Genomic DNA, 22,014 nt, shown 5'->3' with positions numbered 1-22,014 from the left:
CAAATGGTATCAGACCTTTGATCGTGCCATCCTAAAAGGTAAATACAAATCAATGAATCATTCTAGTCAATAAGAAGGAATCTAATAATACATGTATTTAAGTGTATGCTCTGTGTTTGCATATATCCATGTATATGCTTCGTATTTTTAAGTGTATGCTCTGTGTTTGGTTCATGCCTGATATGTTTCCAGCACGTTTATTCCATGTGTGTTTTCAAAGCCATTTCATATTGGAAGTCATTTTGAACACTCCATAATCATTGCTTGAGGACAAGCAATCTTGGGCAGGGCGGACTGTAATGTCCACACTTTGAAATAGAATTATAAATAATAAAATTAAAATTGAAATATTAAAAAAATTAAAATTGAAATATAAAAGAATATAATTAAATATAATTAAAAATTAATAAAGTTAATGAATGATCAGACATAAAATGAAAATTTGTGACTCCCTCAAACATGAGATTAAAGGGGAGAAGAGAACCTCATTTTAGGGGGATGATTTGGGGAATCAGAAGTGCAGATCTTATTTAAATAAGAAGTGCGGATCTGATTGTGAAAGGTTTCAAAGGGTAGTAATAATGAAGAGTTGCACTCTTTCAAAGGGTGCTGATGGTGAAAGGGCATACATGATGAAGAGGTCTAACCTCTCCATCACATTGAGAGATACAAAGGAAAGGAATCAAAACCTCCAGTGATATCACCATCGATCAGATAAGATCAGAACTATTATTATGTTACCGGCGGTAACATCCTTGTTCTTGGTGGTATGCATGGGGATGTGCTTAATATGTATGCTTGATATATGACGTTTGATAATGTTCTTATGCAGAATTTAGAAGTAATATTAATATAGACTGCAATATATATGACAGTCATACTTAATTCCATATACATTCATAGCACAAAAAAACTATAATATTAATAGCCCATTCCTTAATACTTCTGCTAATGCCTATGGAGGATGGGCTAGATTTGTGCTCGGGGAGAGGTGGTCTGATTCCAACCAATTAGGTAGTCCCGAAATGGGGTAAGGATCAGATTTTGTAAACCATGAGGGTATAATCCCGAGATGGGGTAAGGGTCTGCATCCAAAAACCTTGAGGGAGCCTGTTGTATTTGGTTTCTCAGCACCCTGGCAACACAATCACCCCTTCCTCCCTTGTTTGGTAGTAACAAGGCTAGATCATAATATAGAAGGCTATGAATTATGAAAAGTAGAATTAATTGTAAAAAGGCATAATAACTTGGTAATGCATTCAGTAATGTATCATATTTGTCAGAAATATGACAGCTTCCTAGTAGGGGACATCTCACCTTGAGAAGACCACTCCTAATTCATTTCATCATCTACAAGTTTCATTCCAAGAATAATTATTATTATTCAAGAGTAGATCTAAGTCTAAGGAGCAGCAAGCTACAGCAAGGCATCTTCAATTATGCTTTCATGATGAATTTTGTTATGATTTGTCATGTTATTACATGAAAACATGGAGCACTTATCCTAAGAGAATTACATCATTTCAATCCAACATTTTTATTCAAGCATTTCACTTCAAACTTTTATTTCTTTTATCATCATTGTTGTAGGGTTGAATCCAACCCCAAGTTTGACTCGAGCAAGCTCCTATACAACACAACACCATTTTTCTCTCCTTGTGTGAAGATCCAAGCTCAGAAACAAGTTAAAGGTTTAAACTAAGGATACAGGAGTGCAATACAGACTGAGACAAAGACAACAAGATCTAGTTCAGTAGAAAAGAGGACTAGGGCGCCTAGCACCCACTAGGACTAGGGCGCCTAGCGCCATAGTCCAGGTGGTTTGACTTGAAAATTTACCAAAAGGAAGATTGGAAGCTCCTAAATTCAATTGAGTTCCTAATCTACACCCAGACAGCTGTCAGAATTATAGCGCCTAGCCCCATAGCCCACCCATTTTGAGCTCATATTTCTATGATAGGTTCCTCTCGACATCCCCTTTCCAAATTTGGGTTTGCTCTCTGATTATCAATTCTACATTTGTTTGTTTACGCTATTTAGTGTCAATTTTGTACCTTTTAGCCTAATTCTTTGCATCTATCCTATGCAATCAATCAAAATCAATAAGAGAATCAATCAATCGATTGTGCCCAGCTCTCCCAAGGGTTTGTACTTGGGCCTATTGGTTGTTCTCCAATGTAATTGGTGGGATTGGGTTTGATTTTCATGCTTGCATGTTTAGACTAGTGAATCCCATTTCCACTATATTATGGTAGGTGATGGGGTTTTTATTTCGAACATAAGGGGTCTAGGGAATTGAATGCATGAAAGATGCTATTGAAAGGGAATTGGACAATTGAAATTTGAGATGTCATTCAAATGATTTCCACTTAATATGATAGCATTAATATTTTTGAAGTCCAAATTTGAGATTTTGAGGAATGGGATGAATGAACGCCAAGACTCGAGAGGAAGCAAATGTTTGTGGGCCTAGAAGGGCAATGTGGTGAACAATGGGGGATAGAATATTGAGATCATTGCTAATAGCTTTTGCAAGAGGGGCAATAGTAGTTACAGCCCTAAAGGTCTACAAAGGGGAAGCATACCTAATCAAATAAGTAGGGATTGGGCTTTGGGGATACCCAATAAAAGGAGTGAGGTTTGGGATCAAAGATAACTGACTACAAGGAATGTGAATTAGAATTTGGGGATGACCAATGTAGGAAGGAGTGGGGATCAAGGTTCAAAGTTATCCAATGCAAGGAGGAGCAAGGATCGAGATTTGAAGATAGCCCATTCAAGGAGCAGAGATGGAGAGTTGAAGATACTTGATGTAGAAAGGAGTATGGATCAAGAATCTGAGATACCTAATGTAGGAAGGAGTAGGGATTGGGATTCAATGATACCTAATGCAAGGTGTAGATATCAAGATTTAGAAATACACAAGGAAGGAGCAGAGATCATGGATTGCATCTACACAATTCAAAGATGGGATCGCAAATCACAAAACAACATTACCAATACCAAAGTCCATCAAAGTGGTGAGGTTTGAGGTTGTAGGATGCCAGATAACATTTAGGTATGGCAATAGGAAAAAGTCTAGGAGGCCACAATATAGGAAAAATTGGGTCTCAAGATTTGGTGTTATCGGATACTTGATAGATTTAGGAATCTCAATAAGAAAAGTCTAAGAGTGCACAATATATAAGAAGTTGAGACTTACAATTCAAGATTCTAGGTGACCAATTCATTCAAACAAAGTGCATGTTGGGAAAGATAGACACAAAAACCCACAAGAGACAAGGGATTGGAAAGCAAGGGCATGAGGAACTAAGGAAAGAGATATTAGCAAAGGGAACTCTAAAATTCCAAAATGGAGATAAACACAAAAGCAAGGGTGACAAAGATAGGCAAACAAGTAAATCTTTGAAAGGTCGAAGCACAAAGTAGCGGAGAACGAGGGGTTGATGAATGGTATGCCAAAGATGAGAAAACCCAAAGGTTCGAAGAATGAGGAACTAGGTGAACAAGGAAATTAAGGAAATGGTAACAAGGTAAGGGAAACCCCAAAAAGCCCTAGAAGACAAAGGACTAAGAAAACAAGGAAACAAGGGATAAAAAGAAAGGCAAGGTAGCATGAGAAAAACCCACCCAAGGATGGAAAGTGACCAAACATAGCCATACTTAGAAATTTGAACATTACAATCATGTTGCCAAGTATCAAACCAAGTCAAATAGCATAAGTGGCACCAATTCCATGCAATTGACGTGTTGCCTCCTAAACAACAAATCATCCATAGCCTCTTCTCAACAAATACATCTTATATATTCTTAGTCATTTCTCATTATTTATCTTAATGTCATTCATAGCACATACCATAGGCAATATAGCTTTGTTGTCTGCAAAACACACTCCAAAAAAAAAATCTTTAGAATTCTTCATGAGATCCTCTCAAACTATTGTCCTATTTTATAGGTTGCAGTTTAGTCCATAGTTTGCAAACTTTGCAAGTACTCTCCGAGTTGCCGAGTACTCTCTATTTTTTTGTTAGGTGAGTTTTCACAAGTTTAACTCTTACATTTTTATAAATGCAAAAAAACATGGTTAAAAAAGTCAACACAGGTAAAACGCTGGTTAAAATGTGTTTTTCGCATGTTGTTTTTGCTATATAACCATACATTTTATATGTAAAGATGTCAATTTTTAATTTAATACATTTTTTAATTGAATTTTACCAAAAAAAAAAGAGTTTCTTTAAGCTGTTTTAATTTTAAGTACTTTCAAAGTTGCCAAGTTTTTGCCGAGTTTTTGTCAAGTATTTGCCAAGTTGAAAATTTTGGGCTTGCTAAGTACTCTCCCAGTCCAAGTCAGTGAACTATGGTTTAGTCCATTCAATAATAGTAATTTTTTTTCTTTATAGAGGCAAATTGGTAGATATTATTGTGGAGATTCCAGGATGGATATAGTAACTGACCATAAAACAACAATCAAGACATTCCCAACTTGGAAAGTCAATAGGATTCTTTATCAAAAACACCAAAGTTATATAATCAATCGCTAACAAATTTGAATGAAGCTGTAAACAGATAAAAGTGCCCCTAAATGAAGAGACTGTTGTCCATTTTAACATTTTAGTATTAACATTTTATTAGCTAAGAAACAAAATTTTGAACACAAGGATTTACCAGTTCAACCAACACATTTCCAGCAAGAATTAGAGTGGTTGGGGGTTTCGGGAGGGTGCACAGGACAAGAGTCTGACACTTGATGACAACCAGCACATCTGTCACTAAAAACCCATGGCAAATGACTTACTTCTCCACAGCAGCCATGAGCTCTTCCAAACACCACGGACAAGCTATGGCTCCCATTCTCACAAATCCAACAAGTAGGGCCGGTGAACAAACATTGAGAATTAATCAAAGATAGGTGGTTGCTTGCTGCAACAATTACGACGATACATAGATAACTGCAAGAACAGCCAGACCTGGCACTTATGCAATGCCAATCACTTGATGAATAAAGTTATATACTGCAAGATGTATGTGCACAGGTGTTTATTATCTAGAGTTAAAACAAATTATAATGCACATGAAGGCGTCAAATTTTTGATAACACACAACCAAGTTTGGAGGACCCACAAGTTGATTACCGATATTGACATTAGTAAATAATACATTAAAAGAACAATCCGTATAAAAAGGTCTTCATGCTTTTAAAAATTTAGAAAGGCACAGATTGGAAGCAGCATGGATATTTAGCTATTAGTATTGTTAGAAATAAGTAAATAATAAAATACCTATGACACTTACCCATGTTTACTTCAAACAATGGAGTAAATGCATCAAGAATAGAGCTAGCATTTATTTACATATAGATAAAAATTGTCAAGCTATTTCTTCAATTGTTTAATAGTTTAAAATTAGGTTTTAAGAATATGACAATCAATAGAATTTAGAATGGTGACAATGTGATGGAATTCAGAAAACTGAAAATTAACAGAATTAAAGGTATTTAATTCGTTTTAGAAATTTATAGACAACTATCCAATATTCTGATCATAACTTATTGAACCAAAATTTAAAACATATGTTTTTTCATATTTGAATTGAAATAATGAAATTTGAACTAGGTCATTCTTGGAGTTTGGAGAGGATTAGTTTCGCAACACAAAATTAACCTCAATCAAAACCCTAACACAAAATTCAACCCACTTTGTGGAATCAGCCTTTCGTGTGTAAAAACAACATGGCACATTGCAAGCACCTATACCTATAAAACAAAGCTTTGCCTTGATGGCTGGGCCTACAATGAGTTACCAACAATGTTGAAGAAAACCTTTGAGGAGCTTGCTAGGCAGCATGATTCTCCCTTGGTCAAAACCCTAAAGTGCTCGATTTAACAACAATTTTATGATAGATTGAAGACAGCAAACATGTAATATTCCAATCTATTGCTAAGAATATATATTCAATGATCGCAAAAGGATTAATTTTGCAGCACAGAATCAAGCTCAATCAAAAAAGTGACACAAAATTCAACACAGTTTGTAGAATCAACCTTTTGTGTAGAAACAAATTGACACATTGTAAACTCTTGTACCTACAAAACAAAGCTTTGCCTTGATGGCTGGACCTACAATGAGTTACTAACAATGTTGAAAAAAAACTTTGAGGAGCTTGCTAGCCAACATGATTCACCTTTGGTCAAAACCCTAAAAGGTTCAAATTAATTTCTTTTTGATCATAGATTGAAGACAAAAAACATGTAATATTCCCATCTCTTGCTAAAAAAATGTATTCAATCATCTCAACTATTGAAAGTATAGTGAGTGCAACTACTATTGAATATTTCAAGGAGAGTGAATTGTAAAAATAAAAGGTATTTGTGGAGTCTTTCTCGCATGCATGAATCTCTCTACCATGTCATTTCTTTAGCTAACAAGACATTTTTTCCTTGTACTTAGGGGAGAGGACCCAATAGTTGAGAACCCTAACTTCGCACCTCTCAAAATCCTACATGGAAATTTCAAATCACTCCCAATTTTTTATAGCAGATTACTTGGTCAAGTCCCCTGCTTATAACTAAGGTTTCATGGCCACATCAGCATGTTTTTTGTTGAGGTGTCCAAAAAGGCCCATAAAAAAGTAAGACCAGTAAAAAAAAGTTAAACTAGTAGTTATGCACTAAGTCGTATTTCATTGGTGCACTAATGTGGCATCACATGATTTGTTTCTTTTTAGATTTAAGGGATACATTTCATTCATTTATGAATAATCATCATCAACACTAACAACTTTAAAGTCAAAATCATTGGCGCTATATTATTAAAAAGATTGGGCATTAAATCAACAAATGCTGTAACAATTACTGAAACATACTCAACTACTGGGTGCTTTGCCCTAACTCATTTTGATTGATTTTGAGACATTTTTCTTTTTGGTCACTTAGGTGTGCCATGTTTTATGTTTATGTATTTTAGACACAACTGAGTTTCATCTTTTAGTGGGACCAAACCACATCATGTCAATGTACATATATTATGTAATGCTACTTGCACACTAGTTTACGATATTGCAAATTGAAGTACAACCACTAAATCAATATCAAACAATCAACAAAATCAATTTCAGGCTACACAAAAACCATGACAAGAATTTCATGCAACAAAGTCTCCTATAGGCTATTTCTATATGATTTGTTTTTATATACATAATATATTTATTTTATGAAAATATATTTACTATCAATTAATTTAATAAATAGAAATATTTATTTATAAAATTATATATTAATTTATTGTCAATATATTTATATTTTTTATTTAATAATAAATATATTTATAAGATTGTGTATGAATTTATTTATTTTATATTTATATATTAAATTTATTGGTCTACCAAAGCCAAAGGAAAAAATGGCATACCACAGAACCAGTACCTGAACCAGCAACATAGTAAAACGAAAGACTCAAGAATTACAGAAATAAACTTCATCTAATATTTGATTAAAGGATTTATATTCTTATTATAAACAATAGCTGTTTAAAGAATTGAGATTCCTTGCAAAAAATAAGCAACGATGTTGCATTATCTAGGCCTAACATACCGTAGCTACAAATTTTGTGTCATCTCCTCTCCTCTTCACTTTGACCTGAAAATATCGTAAATAATTTAAGTGCGGGAAATGAATATCATGTCAAAAAAGAGGAGATAACAAACACATAACCCCAACTGCTCACAAGTTTAGAAAGCCTAGGATGATAACTTTGATGTTACTAAGATTTATCCTAGTTAAGGTCGAGAAAATGAGATGTTCCCTTTCTTTTTCCAATTGAATTAGTTCAAGTATACAGAACAGAATGTACAAAACCATACTTGTGTATGATGCTCAACGCAATGCGCATTTGTCAGCAGTTTCCGTCCTCCTATCATGAAAGCACTGCACAGAAGAGCTAATCATCAAATATTAAATCTCTTCAGTTTACAAGACACTTATGTCTATTTTCACATGAATATATGCACATGTTGTCCAGTAGATTAGAAAATGTTCCAAACCTTGCAATGGGAAGGTCAACCAAAATCACATTAAATGACAAATTGACGTGTAATCTAGTGGAATAGAAAATGTTTCAAACCTTACACTGAGCATAGCATACAAGAATTGAATTAAAAGATTGACAGTCATTAATAAATTTGCTTCAAAGAGCAGGGGAGAAATCAAAGAGCCAAACCAAGAAGTCCCAAGTTAAGGGGTTCAAACGTTTTTACAATCCAATGATTCTTATAGAAATGACGTCACAGGATATAGGAGACATTTTTTTGAAGGAAGAAATGAAAAATGAACAAAGACTTTGAGCAACAACTCAGCAGGATGCAAAAGGATATAGCGACTGGAAATGCAATTTACTGAATTCAATTCATGGCTTATGCACATCAAGCCATAGTTAAGAGGGAAATTCATCAAAGAAAATAGAAATAGAAATGGAAACAATATTTATATTTGTGAGTAACCAAAAGTAGCTAATGTTACACCAGACTTGCAATTTTTAGTAAGTATCAATCACAAAAATTGCCTACAATCTCAAAAAAATTAATTAGAAATAATCAAACAAAAATTACATTAAATGATAATCTGATTTGTAATCTAGTGGAATAAAATATGCTTCAAACCTTACACTGAGCACACTAAACCACAATCACATTAAAAGAAAAAACTGAATCATTGCATTGTTTCCCCAATAATTGATAAATTTAACTTAAAAAATGCAGGCAAGAATTCATAAAAACAAACCAAAAAGCTCCAGGTTGAGTGGCAAACACTCTTATAATCCAAAACAAGTATTATAGAGACACAACATCAGAGGATATAAAGAACATTTCCTGACAAGGGTATCCAAAGTGGTGAAAAATGAAGAGTTCAAGAAACACTCACAAGAATCAAATGGAATTAGTCGCTTGAAATGAAATTTACCACATTAAATCCATGGTTTATGCACACCAAGCCATAGCCAGGAGGGAATTTCATACAAGAATATAGAAATAGAAACAGAAACAAAATTCTCTGCTAGTAATTGTAAGGAGTCAATAAAACTGGTGAGGGTATTAAAAACATTAATTGGGAAAAAGGTAAGACTTAGGAAAAGGATCATTGAACAATGATTAAAAATTAAAGTTCTTCAAATTATAAAATGATGCAGCTGCCTGTTCCTATGTTCCAACATTTTGGAAGAATTGTGAATCTTAATTGAATCATCACAAAAAAGGTACAAATTTCTCAAAGTTTTGTATTTTTACTCCAAAAAATAGGTTCCTCGGTGATTGCTTTATTAATTAGCCGAAAAATATGGTTCCACCTAATGAAAAAATGATGAGCAATGATACTTCAGTCTGCATTGGATCTCAGCAGAATAAATATTGTTTCTATTGTACCTTCCTTCAAATAGGTTGTAGAATGTAAAAGTAGGTACCATTTTGTGATAGCATTGCTTTATCTTCCAACATACAGTTAATATGCTCATGTAGTTTTGATCCACATGTTGCCAAGGTATGTTACATTCAAAAATGAGGCAAAATATTGGAACTTTGTTGACAAAGGACAAAGTTGTTTCTAGATACTATCACTATTTGGCATGTTCTAAAAACCATGATGGTGCTCTATTTTGTTATGAATCCTTGTGTGTTTTGGAGAAGATTATTTCATTACTGTTTCAAAATTTGGTTACCATTTAATAGATTATTCATATAAAAAAATTCTCAGAAAATCTAGAGTTAAAGAACTCCAGACCTGCAAAAGAAGAAAAGTACCAAAATACCAAGATGCGCATCATGTTGATGTGTTTTTTAGACACATCTAACACAGAATAAAATACCAAAAGTATTCTATCCTCTCTTGATCAAAATATTCTTGGATGCTAAGTTATATGATCAACCAAGATGACTCCAAGGTTTCTTTAGTTAGGTCTTGACATGTAGATAGCTCAATTGGTTGATGCGATTGCTGGTAATCCAAGGCCTCTTACGTGTATGTTAATTAAGAGATTGACTACTTGGCTTCAACCAATACTTTTCGAATGATATGCAATATGGCTCTCTTACTTGCTATTACTAATAGATGATTGATAAAAAATGCAAAATTTTGAAAGGTTGAGGGATACTAAACTATGCCTAAGAATGCAAGGACGAGGGATGACGTTTGATGAAACTCTACTAGTCTTTGCTTTGTCATGCAAAGAACAACTCCACAAAGGCTAATGCAATCTTCTAAGGGAATCTAAATGATTTTCAAATTACTATCAACAAACATAGACACCATCATATGAATGCATATCAATGCTTGAATAATAATTGAAGTTAAGATTATATGAGAATTCAGTTGACCACACAAAGCACTTAACAATCGGCTAAACACAAGTAGTTTGAACATAGGAGTTTCACAATGAATCATACACAACATTCTATTCATTCAACTAAGATACTTAAAACAAATTCAAAACTTTGAATTGAGAAGATGAATAACCATGCAAAGGCTCCAAAGATGGAATATAAAATCACCACACTTCAATGTCTTTATATTAATCCAGCAGCAAAATAGCAACAATTGTTCAAGTTTGTCTCATTCTTATTACAAAATCAATAATGGCGGCTTATATAGGGCTCCAAAATAAAAGAGGGCCAAGATTGCCCTAAAATGGATGGCTAAGATTAAACCCTAATTAGGGTTATTTGTAGCCAACCAACTAATCTCTAAAATCAACCAATAGGAAATGAACACCTTTTGGCACAAAATTCCATGAAAAAGAACCGATGGCAAAATTCATGCCAACTAGGATTGTAACAAATTTTCTTCTAGAAGATCATTCCCTTGGTCTCTCTCCTTGATAGCAAATGCAATGAACCTGGACATAATTGCGTTGAGCTCCTCCATGGATAGGCTAGGCATGTTGTCAAGCTTGAACTCGATGACCTCCAATGTGTCAACACAAGTGGCAAAGACCTTTTGCCATTCTACTTCCTATTTTCGAAATACTTCCATGAAGACCATGAATGAATACACCACTCAAAAGGGCATCTGAGAAACCTATGGCTGGGAAGAAGATGGATTTTACTTTGCTATGCAATTCATCAACACTAAAACCTTCTTCATCAAGCATGTCTTATACAAACACTTCCCTGGTTGACACAATGAACTGATCTTGAATCCCCTTGAGTGTTTCTTCCATTCTAACACAATCATCTCTTGTCTTATCAAGAATCTCCTTCCTTGTCATTAAGACACAATACCACCAATTGAAATCATATACTGCCTTTGCTTCCATAACTCCACCATCTATTAGCATTTGCTTAGGAACTTCTTTCAACACTTGCAAACATGGTATGGTCTTGTCTCGAATGTTTTGAAACTCTTCCCATATCTTCATGATGTTTTGAATCCTGCACAAGAATGTAGTGACTCTGTCATATGTTTGCATGAACTCTTGAGTGAATAAGTTGGCTTGTTTGAAGGCATTCTCAATCCATGATTTGGTAGTTTGTTGAAATATCCCCCTTGATTTTTTTTTCAATTTTTAGCACAACATTCAACACCCGTTAGCATTAGCAAAATAACATCTCAACCACTTATGCAATGGGAGGAAAACTTAAACAATTGAAATACTACATGATGGCGGTTGGAACAGCCACTTCCACTTGTTCAGTGGGAGAACTACAGATTTATTAAAGCTTGAATAACAAAAACTTGGCAGTATAACCAGCCACTTCCACTTGTACTGTGGGAATACAAAGTACTGAAATTAAACAACAGACTTGGCGGTATAACCAGCCTTTTCAACAGGTGATACGAGGAAACTAAAATTAGCTTGAAAACAAAAGACTTGGCAATATAACCAGCCACTTCCACTTGCAAAGTGGAGAAAGTTAGCTTCTAGAAAATGAGTACAAAATATTGTTTAGTACTACTAAACAAATTATTACATACACTAACTGTGCAAGGAAGATAAAACAAAAATCAGAAATGCAATGACCAAGTTACCAGCCCAAAAATCAGCAAATCGAACTAGAGCAAACAGCAGCAACTCAATTTAGAATAAGAATTCAGCCACTCTAAAAACCACCAAAGTATGAGCAAATGGGGGCCAAGAGCGTACACAACTTTTGAATCCGTACCCACAAAATTCGAATGAAAGCTCCAACCAAAATGAGCAGAAACGTAGATCAGCTGTAGGGTTTCTTCACCAATTTATCACACCAAACTCCTCAAAATCCACTAGTAATCTTTGAATGAGATCACTCTGTCAGCTAGGAGTTATCTTTCAAACTCAAAACTGAAGATAAGCTAGGAGGGTACGCAACCCTGAAGCCAAGTCTCTGAAAGCAATTCAGCAACACTTCGTTGTCAAATTCTAGCATAACCAAATGAAGGAGAGAAGGGTCTTATTTATAGACTTGAGCCCCAGAAATTTGAATTCACTTTTCCCTCTAAAGTGAATGCTTCATTTTTCTGAATTCACTTTTCCCTCTAAAGTGGATGCTTCATTAGGGAAATAAAATACAACTTATATCTTTTGCTTCTATTTATTTTTACCCAAAGTTGGACGCCAAATATGAATTTCCATTCCATTAAATATTTCCTTATTCTCTAAAGTCTAGTTTGGACGCCCCAAAACACCTTTTTTTGACTTTACAAAAAATATATATATATTAAATATCTCCCAAGTAAAGTCATATGAAAATAATATTAAATAAATAACCAAAGTTATTTATTTACCAAAAATAGATTCCAAGAATCTTGGAGAGATCATTGCTCAATAGGATTGTTGAGAATAGAGCCCAAGTGTTACTCTAATGTACAACTAAAAATAACATTTACTAAAAATAGCACTTACTAAAAATAGCACTATTAAAAACAGCGACTCCAATCTCCATTTGAGCAATTTCTGAGCAGTCGTTGTGACTTACTAAAAATAGTAAGTCCAGAAATCGTCTCCGAAAAATTTGCATGTCAAACCACACTAGAGCTCTCAAAAAACCCAGAAAAAACCTATAAAGCAAACAATCATCAACTTGTCGCAATTTACTAAAAATAGTAAATTCATAAATCTTCTCTGATTGGAATGCATGTTATACCATCCTGAAGCTCATGAAAAACCAAGAAAAAATCTAGAGAGCAAATAGCTATCGCAATTTACTAAAAATCATAATTTCAAAAATCTTCTCTGATTGGAATGCATGTTATACCATCCTGAAGCTCATGAAAAACCTGTGAGGAGACATCACCAATTAGTCCACTGAAAATAGCCTTCATGGCTTCATCATTGCACAAGGATCTTCTTTTTTCTTCAAGACCAGTGGGAGGACTGACATTCCTAGGGAGACCATTAACAACCGCCATCCAAACATCATAACCTAGGGAGGACAGGTAGACTTCCATTTTGCAACTCCAAATGGCATAGTTTGATCCATTAAACACAGGAGTAGGGATTGACTCACACTTAACCATTGTGTCCTAAACAGGATCTACCCAAGCGAGAGAAAGCTTGATAAACAGGGTACCTAGGCTCTGATACCAATTGTTGGACACAATAAGCCACTGAGAGGGGGGGTGAATCAGTGGTATCCAAACTTTACCCTTCTAATCCCAAGTGAGAATACCAGTTAGCAAAACAAACACTAAGCAATCTTACCAGTAAACTAAAACAAAGCAACACAATGCAATCACACAAAAGGGGCACACCACATAACACCAATATGTACGAGGAAAACCCAAGATGGGAAAAACCTCGGTGAGCAATGCTACTGGAGTCTACTGCTCCAATCCAGCCTCACAATGAAATCTATTACAAAGTTTAGGGCACCAACCCAAGGAGCTACAACCCCTGATTTAGAGCACCAACCCCCGCACCGATCTACAACTCAGTGACCACAATGATAGCATCAAATACAAAAGTAGTTATACTGTTACAAGTGAATCTTGTAACCATTGCATATACTTCACTCTGTTAGTGAGACACCTTCTTTACTACACCGGTTTACCTCTCTCTGCTACTGCTTTACCGGTTTACACTCTACCGGTTACCTTGCTTTGCATCTACTTTTCGGATCTCTCCTTCACTGTTCTGCAGTTCAGCACCCTTTGCTGTCTTCTTGCCGCTACAAGCACCTACAGGTTATCTTCTCTGATGCAATCTAGCTGCTTTACCGGTTGCTCAAACCATGCCGGTTAAACCCTTTGTTAAACCTTATCACCGAGTTTAACCTTCACTCACTCAATCACTGTTATCTTTTGCTATTTTCACTCTAACTGATCTAACTCTCTCATGCAGCAACACATAACAATATCTTTGGCTTGCATATTTATAGCCCAATCTTCCCGCCAAAAGTCACATTCAAACTTGGCGCCTTAGGGTTTTCTCCACTAATCCCGAGGCACATCAAATCCAATCAAATTTGATCGGATCACAACTCAAAGATAACTACCTGCACCTATCCGCCATTTTCGTGCCTTCCAGAACACGCTTTTCTATGTTTGGCATTTTGTATTCAATCTGTCGGTTCATCCCTTGGTCAAACGCCATAAATGGCTTAGTTGTTTCCTTCGCCAACCTGACCTGCACAATCAATCTATCCTGGATCTCAAGCTGCAAACCTCTGTCATGAATCCTCAAGCTGCAAATCCTCGAGCTTTGCAGTCACCATTAATGTCGAACCAACCACCAACTACCTTACCGACCTCACTTCATCGACCTGTGCATGTTTCATCCACCAATTCATGTATGTTTGACACTTCATCTCCACATGGCATCACTATCGGTATCCACCTCTGCTCACTGAGTCGGTTCATGCTTAGTCACTGACCACACACTTAACTGGTATACACCTACCGGTCCAGTAAACCTACCGGCGCAAATCACCTTGCCGGTTAACCTTCTTGCCAATGATTTCTTGGTCTTGTAGGTGTAGTACTTTTGCCTAGTCATCCAAACATACCAGTTCACCGCATGCATCATGTTCATCATCAGTTGATGAGGGCCTTTTCCTTCTGCACTTCTTTGCATACCGGTAACCACCTAGATGACTCCATGTCATCATTCTTCAATATAATGCACTGAGGCAACACCTTTTTCAATCTACATCCTGGTAACACCATGTGTGTTACTGCAGAGCCTCAAGCATCATTAGACTGAGTCACATCTTCACCGGTTTGTCAGAGTGACAAACTCATCAACTCAGCTCTCCTTCCTTTGTCTCGGTAGCACACCATGCCTACACTTTCTGATCGAGTGCATATCTTTGATTTCATGCACCTATGGTATCTTAGTGATTCACCAGTAGATCCGGTGTAAACCACCACACACTTACCATCTGCTATCGGCATTGCACAAGTGTGATCACCTTGTGTGAGCATATACATCTCCTACACAGAACCCAGTAGACATCCCCTTTGTCTACCTCACTATCTTGCAGCATTCCAAACTTCAACCTGTGATATCATCTTCTTCCGGTGGGAGTCCTATTTGATGACTTCACCCTTTATGTTGGTATACCCTTCTTCAATGGCTAGTCTTTTGCTAACATGCTAGGCACATGCTTGCCGATCGGCAAGTGTACATCACCTCCGGTGTTGATGTGATCTTTAGTAACATTCCGCCTCTTCATCACAAACAACAACTCAAGCACCTTGCTCATCCTGCTTGTACACTGGTCATAAGCTTGCCGGTTGGCAACTGCTCACTGTTAACACAACTCTTACAAGTTAACATCCTTTTCTTACCGGTGTTAGACTGTACCGGTAACCTGTCCATTTCATCCACACACAAGTCAAACAATAACTTGTGTACCGGTGACTTCAGTGATCATTCCTCTGAATGACAATCTCGCCCTTACCTTACCGGTGTTCAGCAACACAAGGTGATATCAAAGGTGTTGCACATACATCTCTTATACTAGTAGTCATCCCATACTAGTTGACATCAATGACAACACAATGCCAACATATCCGTGCCTTGCACTTCCCCAACTGTATTAGTTTGTTGATCATATGTAGGCTCTTCATCACGAGGTGGTGAATTGACTTCCCCATCATTTTGTTTGTTGGTTTCATTAGATTCATTGACACTCCTATCTTGCAAATTTTTGAGTGACTCCATCTTCTTGTGATGTGTTCTTTTCTCTTTAAGTTGCATTCATATCCACGAAGAGATCCACTTCTATTACGGAAGGGGTGCTAGTAGTGGATTGAGTACTTGCTGACTTATGTTTCTTTCGCAGCGCTGAATCATCATGCCTTCCCTTCCTTTTCTTTCCTTGAACTTGTGAACTTTCAAGAATATCTTTCTGATTTCTCTCTTGTGTGTTTGTTTCATTCTCCATGCTTTCAACCTCATATTCTTTTGAGTTTTCATATTTGTAGGATGATGATTCTTCATTCTCCATTCGATCATATGGCAGAGTAATGCCCTTCTCCCTTAACTTGTCAGCTTGATGAGGTATCCACTTTTTAGTGTTGTCTATCACTATTTAATCAATTACTTCAGGTTGAGTAACCTCGAGGATGGACCATTCTAATGAAGGAAGAGGCATGTCCTCCTCGTTTCTAAAATGTGGCAATACAACATTTTCATCCCCTTCCAGCTGCTCTGGCATGCGCAACACTTTTGTTTGTCTGATCAATTTAAGAGATAGTCTTGAATATGCCCTTACTCTTATCTCATAGTCATCAACTTCGTTGGCCCAATGATCCTCAACATGCATGAACTGATGAAATCTTTCCTTGTTCACCATCCCGATGTTGTGGTAGGGATCAAAATTACTCCTTGAGGTATGTGTCTTGAGATTGTAGTATTGCAATTCTTCTTCTGATCCTTGTGCCACTGATATGGTGGAGCATATTTCAAATGATTTCCCTATCATGATGGGGAAGCTGGTTTTTGCTTTCTTCCTTCTCCTCTCAATTGCATCATACTCTAACAATTGCCTAGATACTTCTAACAACACCATTCTGTCTGTAGGATATCTAAGAAGACGATAGGCATATGAGGAGCATCCTTGATTCTCAAGTAAGTGAATTTTGGGAACTAAATATACCATGAGCCATACTTCTTAATCAACTCCATAGCCTCTTTTGATAATTTGATATGAGTGCCTCCTTGTAACTGTCTTACAATGTGCATTGTGAAGGCATCATTCACTCTTCTGTAGTGAGCAACACTACTCAAATGCAATTATGGATATGCATCATATGCTAACATTTGCCCTTCAGCTGACGCAACTGGTGCCCAACAATTCAATCCTTTGTATTTGCCATATCTAGCTAAAATTTACACCACATATGAACTCATATAGAAGGTTTTTAGTTGTTCCACATTCTTCAACTGTTCATGCAAATTATCACTTACTAACCTTGCCCAATTGATGATGTTAGCTCCCTTAGCAACCTCTTCGATGTAGTACTACATCCAATTCTCATATGATGAAGCTTGAAGCGATCCTATGACTCAGTTCAACATCATCACCAGCTCAGCAAACCCTTCCTTGAAATCTGATTTGAGAAGTGTCTTGGGTAGTGTCTTGTAATTGGGTCTAGGCTCTTTGATCCAATCCTTGTTGAGGATCCCAGCACACATCTCAGGTTTGCTTTCATATAGAGCTAAGGCGTCATCTTTGCTCTTGTAGACCATAGTATCATATATAGGTAAGTTGAATACCTTCACCACTGATACCTCTGAGAGGTAAGCTAATGTCTTACCATCTGGCGCTATGATTTGCCTCAGCTAAGGGTCATAATGCTTAGCACACTCGATGATTAGCTCGCTGCACTGGACTGTAGGTGGAAAGCCGACTATGTGAGAAATACCATTCCTTGTGAGCTTCCTTGCCATCTTGGAAGTGTTGTATTTGCCTTTCCCGAACACTCAATCCCGGATTTCATCAACATTTATGTGACCAAGGTTGGTATCACCAACCTTTCGCCATTTGGAGGAGAGCTTGGTCTCGAAGAGCATGCCTTTGAATTCGTTCTTTGTAATGTCCCCTTCTGGGTTTTACTTTAATTTAGTCCTGAAACAACAATTCTAACTTAAAGTGAGAATACATTTATAAATATAATTTCATTGATTCTAAAGACATCTTACTATAATATTTAAATCATAATGCTAAGAATAATTTTGGAAGATGGAACTTATCTTGATAACTCTCTCTGACTTATGCTGATCACAAACCTCCCATAAACTGATTACAATCTCCTTACAAACTGCGCTAGAACTCTTACAATCTCCTCATAAGTCTTTCATGAAACTCTTCACTATCTCCTCCTATGTTACATATCGGTTGCCATATACTCAGAAATCTCTCATTGCACATAACCTATTCATACCCATCTCAATCTTGTTATATATATCCTTTTAAAAGAATGAATAGAAACATCTAATGATGATGTCCTTTCTTGGAGGTCACTGCCCAAGATGCACAAACATTTGTAAAATCTTAAAATAGTTTTAAAAATATAATCGCTGCATTTCAAAGGTATTAATTGCTACATAATGCAATCCTCTTCCTTTTGGATATATGTAAATCATCAACTATTGATCAATCTGATCCTTTTCCTGATCACTGCATTTGGTATAATCAAACATTTTATCTTGCTGCCTTAGTTATGTATAGATTAATGTCTCAGATTGCTTTATTGATATCATCGCTGATACCCTTCCATTCTCTTTTCCCAGCTTCTTAAATACTAACAAAGGTAACTGGAACAAACGTAACTGGAAAAACATATTCTTCTTTCTGATATTAACTTAAGAATTATTCTGATTGATATTCTAATATTTATTTGTCTGACCAATCTCTCTCTCTCTCTCTCTCTCTCTCTCTCTCTCTCTCTCTCTCTCTCTCTCTCTCTCTATATATATATATATATATTTTGTTTATTTTCAGATATTATTATAATATATATTACTGTAGACCCGTTCTTATAAAATATTATAATAATTATAATTATATTATTATCTTGTATTTTATTATTATTAAATTTTGCATAGGAATATTATCGGGTTTCATATATTAAGCATATCACGAATGCATACCACCAAGAACAAGGATGTTGCTGCCTGTAACTTAATAACAGTTCTGATCTGATGTGATAGTCTCTCCTATTCCCTGCCGTATATCCCTTATCTGAGTTTTTCTTTTTTTCCCTACTTCCATCCATACGTCTCCCTAATAAGGTTCCTTCTTTCTTAGATTAAAGCAATAAAGCTATGAAAGCTGTGTCTGATATGGCAAATTGAACTTATGATGATAATGATCTTCAATCACTAACAGTGATGAGATATGATTGCTGTCTCTGATTGTTACTTGAAACTCGTGCAATTATGGTACTGTTTCTGATATACGCTTGGAAGGATGCAACCGTACTGCCAAAAGCAATGATCGCTCAAGAGAGCAGATCCGTTAGGATACAAAATAAAAGACTAGACCCAATTCCCCCATCTCTATTCCACACGTTTCTTCCTTTTATATCTTCTTGCCTCTTTGAAGAGAGGCATCACTTCATAATGGATGTATCACAATCCAAGGGAGGCATCCGTTGAATACATGTCTTTTGTTTGATCGCTGTCTAAAAGGTAATCACTTCTTATATTCTTCGATAGCAATATGCATCGCTACCTTAGGAGATCATGTTAGACGTTGCCTCTAGATATAATTGTTTTCTTTTTTAATTATTAATACTCACTTCTTGGATAGAAATCACACCTTTCCATAACAAAGTAATCCTCTTAATTATGCATTACTAATAATCTTTTCTTTTAGAAGAAATCGAACTCTCTTCTCCTGACGAAATCAGTATCTTTAATTTATAATGCTGGGTATTGTATCCTTCCATTAATCGCTGCATTATTAGACTTATCACTGTCCATTGTTGAGGGGACAATCTCTGACACCAGCAGTCTACTTAGAATTTGATTTAATAATTAACTTTATTTATTGATCAAGATGAGTGCTATTCTATTATATATTGTTTTTATTGAATATTTGTTTTCTGAATTCATTTATTATTATATTTGTTTCTAATTCCATTGTTATGATAGTGAATGTTTACTTATTAATTTATTATTGATCAATTACAGTTACACAATGTTATTGATCAAACATTTAAATATCAATATTTTATTAATATGTAATATTTATTTATAATATTTTTAAATATAATATTAATTTATTTTATTATGCCGAGAGGCATCTACAATGACATCAAAATGTCCGTAAACAAAAATTCATTTTTGAAAAAATTTGACATGCAAACGACAGGTGAATGCATGAAGTATGTCATCTTTTGGTTTTTGTGGAGGTGTTATTTTATTACTCCAAATAAAATAGGACCCTCGCCACTTGTTTCCAACTATATGAAACCGTTACATTCAAATGATAGTGGAAGAGTGCCGGAATATTTAAAAGGGAACAATCAATAAAATAAAGTAGCGTTGAGACATTATTGGAGGAGTGGGCTTGACATTGTGAGTATCTGACAATTCTAAATTCCAGGTTCATGCTGTCATCTTAGACAATGCTGGTATATACTTAAGCAACTCTATTATTATCCATATTTTTGAAATTCTTGTATACTAATAATATTGTTGCAATTGTCAAATTCCCTTCTATTATAAGATATCTCTCGGCATATTTTACATATATTTTTTAAATATAGATATACTAGTTTAAATATTTCAAGAATATTAATTAAATAATAAAATTTAATAAATAAATAAATATTTAATGATTCATAATTATTATATTACTTCATTTAAGTTATATATAATGATCAAGGAGGGGACATGACATTCTTCACTTGAGTTGCCTCCTGTTTCCTCCAGTCTTTGCTGCAGACATCTACCTACAAGCAAGATAACTTTTGTCACAAAATAGATATAGCTTTGAGTTTTAGTGATTGATTGATTGTTAAGTCAGGTTTTAGCTTTGATGTCCAAGTCTTAATTGAAATGTAAATGAAGTTACTGGTAAAATAAAAACAAATGAGAATCGATCAACTTTCATAACATGATTCACTTAACAAGGACAGCCTCATCAACCATTTCACATACCTTGGCTAAAATAAGCAATTAGACTTGTCTTGAAAAAATGAAAGTTACAGCTCTTGGAAGAGCAAATCAGACCTGGAAGTGAACAAATGACTCAGATTTTTAAGTTCTTATAGCAAAATATTATACTTAGGGTTTCTTGAGATTGTCAACAAAGTGATTTTGCCTTAAAATGAGGTCTTACAAATAGATTTTTGCCAAGTGTTTAAGGTCTGATCTTCAGTAACTTCACCCCTTATGCAGCTACAGGTCCGATAATATATGGAAAATTCGCTCAACTCTGCCCAGGCTGCCTCCAAATTAGATTGGAAATCTTTCAAATTAGGATCAAAACCCTCTAATCAAAATTGCCTTCCTTTAAAGTGTATTTTGATCAATGGAATGATCAAAATTTGTTGCCCAAAATCGCTGATCTGTGTCATCAAAATCGCTGCCTCATGGAAAAATTTACCCTTGAGAGTATGAAATGATGAAACCCTCGCTGATCTTTATTGCCAAAATCGCTGCCTTTAGGATGAAAGTCACTGTGCCTTCAAATGCAGATCGGAATTCGCTAATTTGCTTGATGAATGATGTTTTAAAATGAAATGAAGCACCTCCTTTATATAGATGTTGGATGCTAAGGGTTGTATCTCTTCATATTATAGGCCGACTTGCTTTTCAAATAAAACATTTCTTTTTCTTTTCTTTGCTGAGCGCTTACACCTATTAATTTTGCTTGATGGTGTCTAGGGGAGGTCGGCATATAGAGGTTGATTTGCACATGTGAGTTGGGATCTTAATCTTTGTTTGCATAAACCAATTTGCCTAGTGGCCATTTCAATTGCATCACGATTTCGGCATTAGGGTCTTCATTTACATAATCAGCAATTTCATCTAGGTTTGCATTAGATGATTTGGCCCTTGTCATTTCAATTGCACAATTGATTTGCCCAGTCGGCAT

At 35.5% G+C, this 22,014-nt stretch overlaps 1 protein-coding gene across 2 annotated transcripts in view; it reads right to left on the bottom strand.

Annotated features, from left to right (window-relative positions):
- The window catches only part of LOC131077079 (protease Do-like 2, chloroplastic), a 206,490-nt gene that overhangs the window by 149,000 nt on the left and 35,476 nt on the right, over positions 1 to 22,014 (bottom strand). For both annotated transcript variants that reach the window (XM_058014496.2, XM_058014497.2), the window contains exons 5-6: positions 7,858 to 7,921; positions 7,589 to 7,633 (exon numbers count right to left, since the gene is read on the bottom strand). In XM_058014496.2, coding sequence (XP_057870479.2) covers positions 7,589 to 7,633; positions 7,858 to 7,921 — 109 coding nt within the window. The remainder of the gene's footprint in view (positions 1 to 7,588; positions 7,634 to 7,857; positions 7,922 to 22,014) is intronic.

This window comes from Cryptomeria japonica, chromosome 9 (genome assembly GCF_030272615.1).
Source record: "Cryptomeria japonica chromosome 9, Sugi_1.0, whole genome shotgun sequence".
NCBI classification, from domain to species: domain Eukaryota; kingdom Viridiplantae; phylum Streptophyta; class Pinopsida; order Cupressales; family Cupressaceae; genus Cryptomeria; species Cryptomeria japonica.
This window is presented reverse-complemented; position numbering and strand designations above follow the sequence as displayed.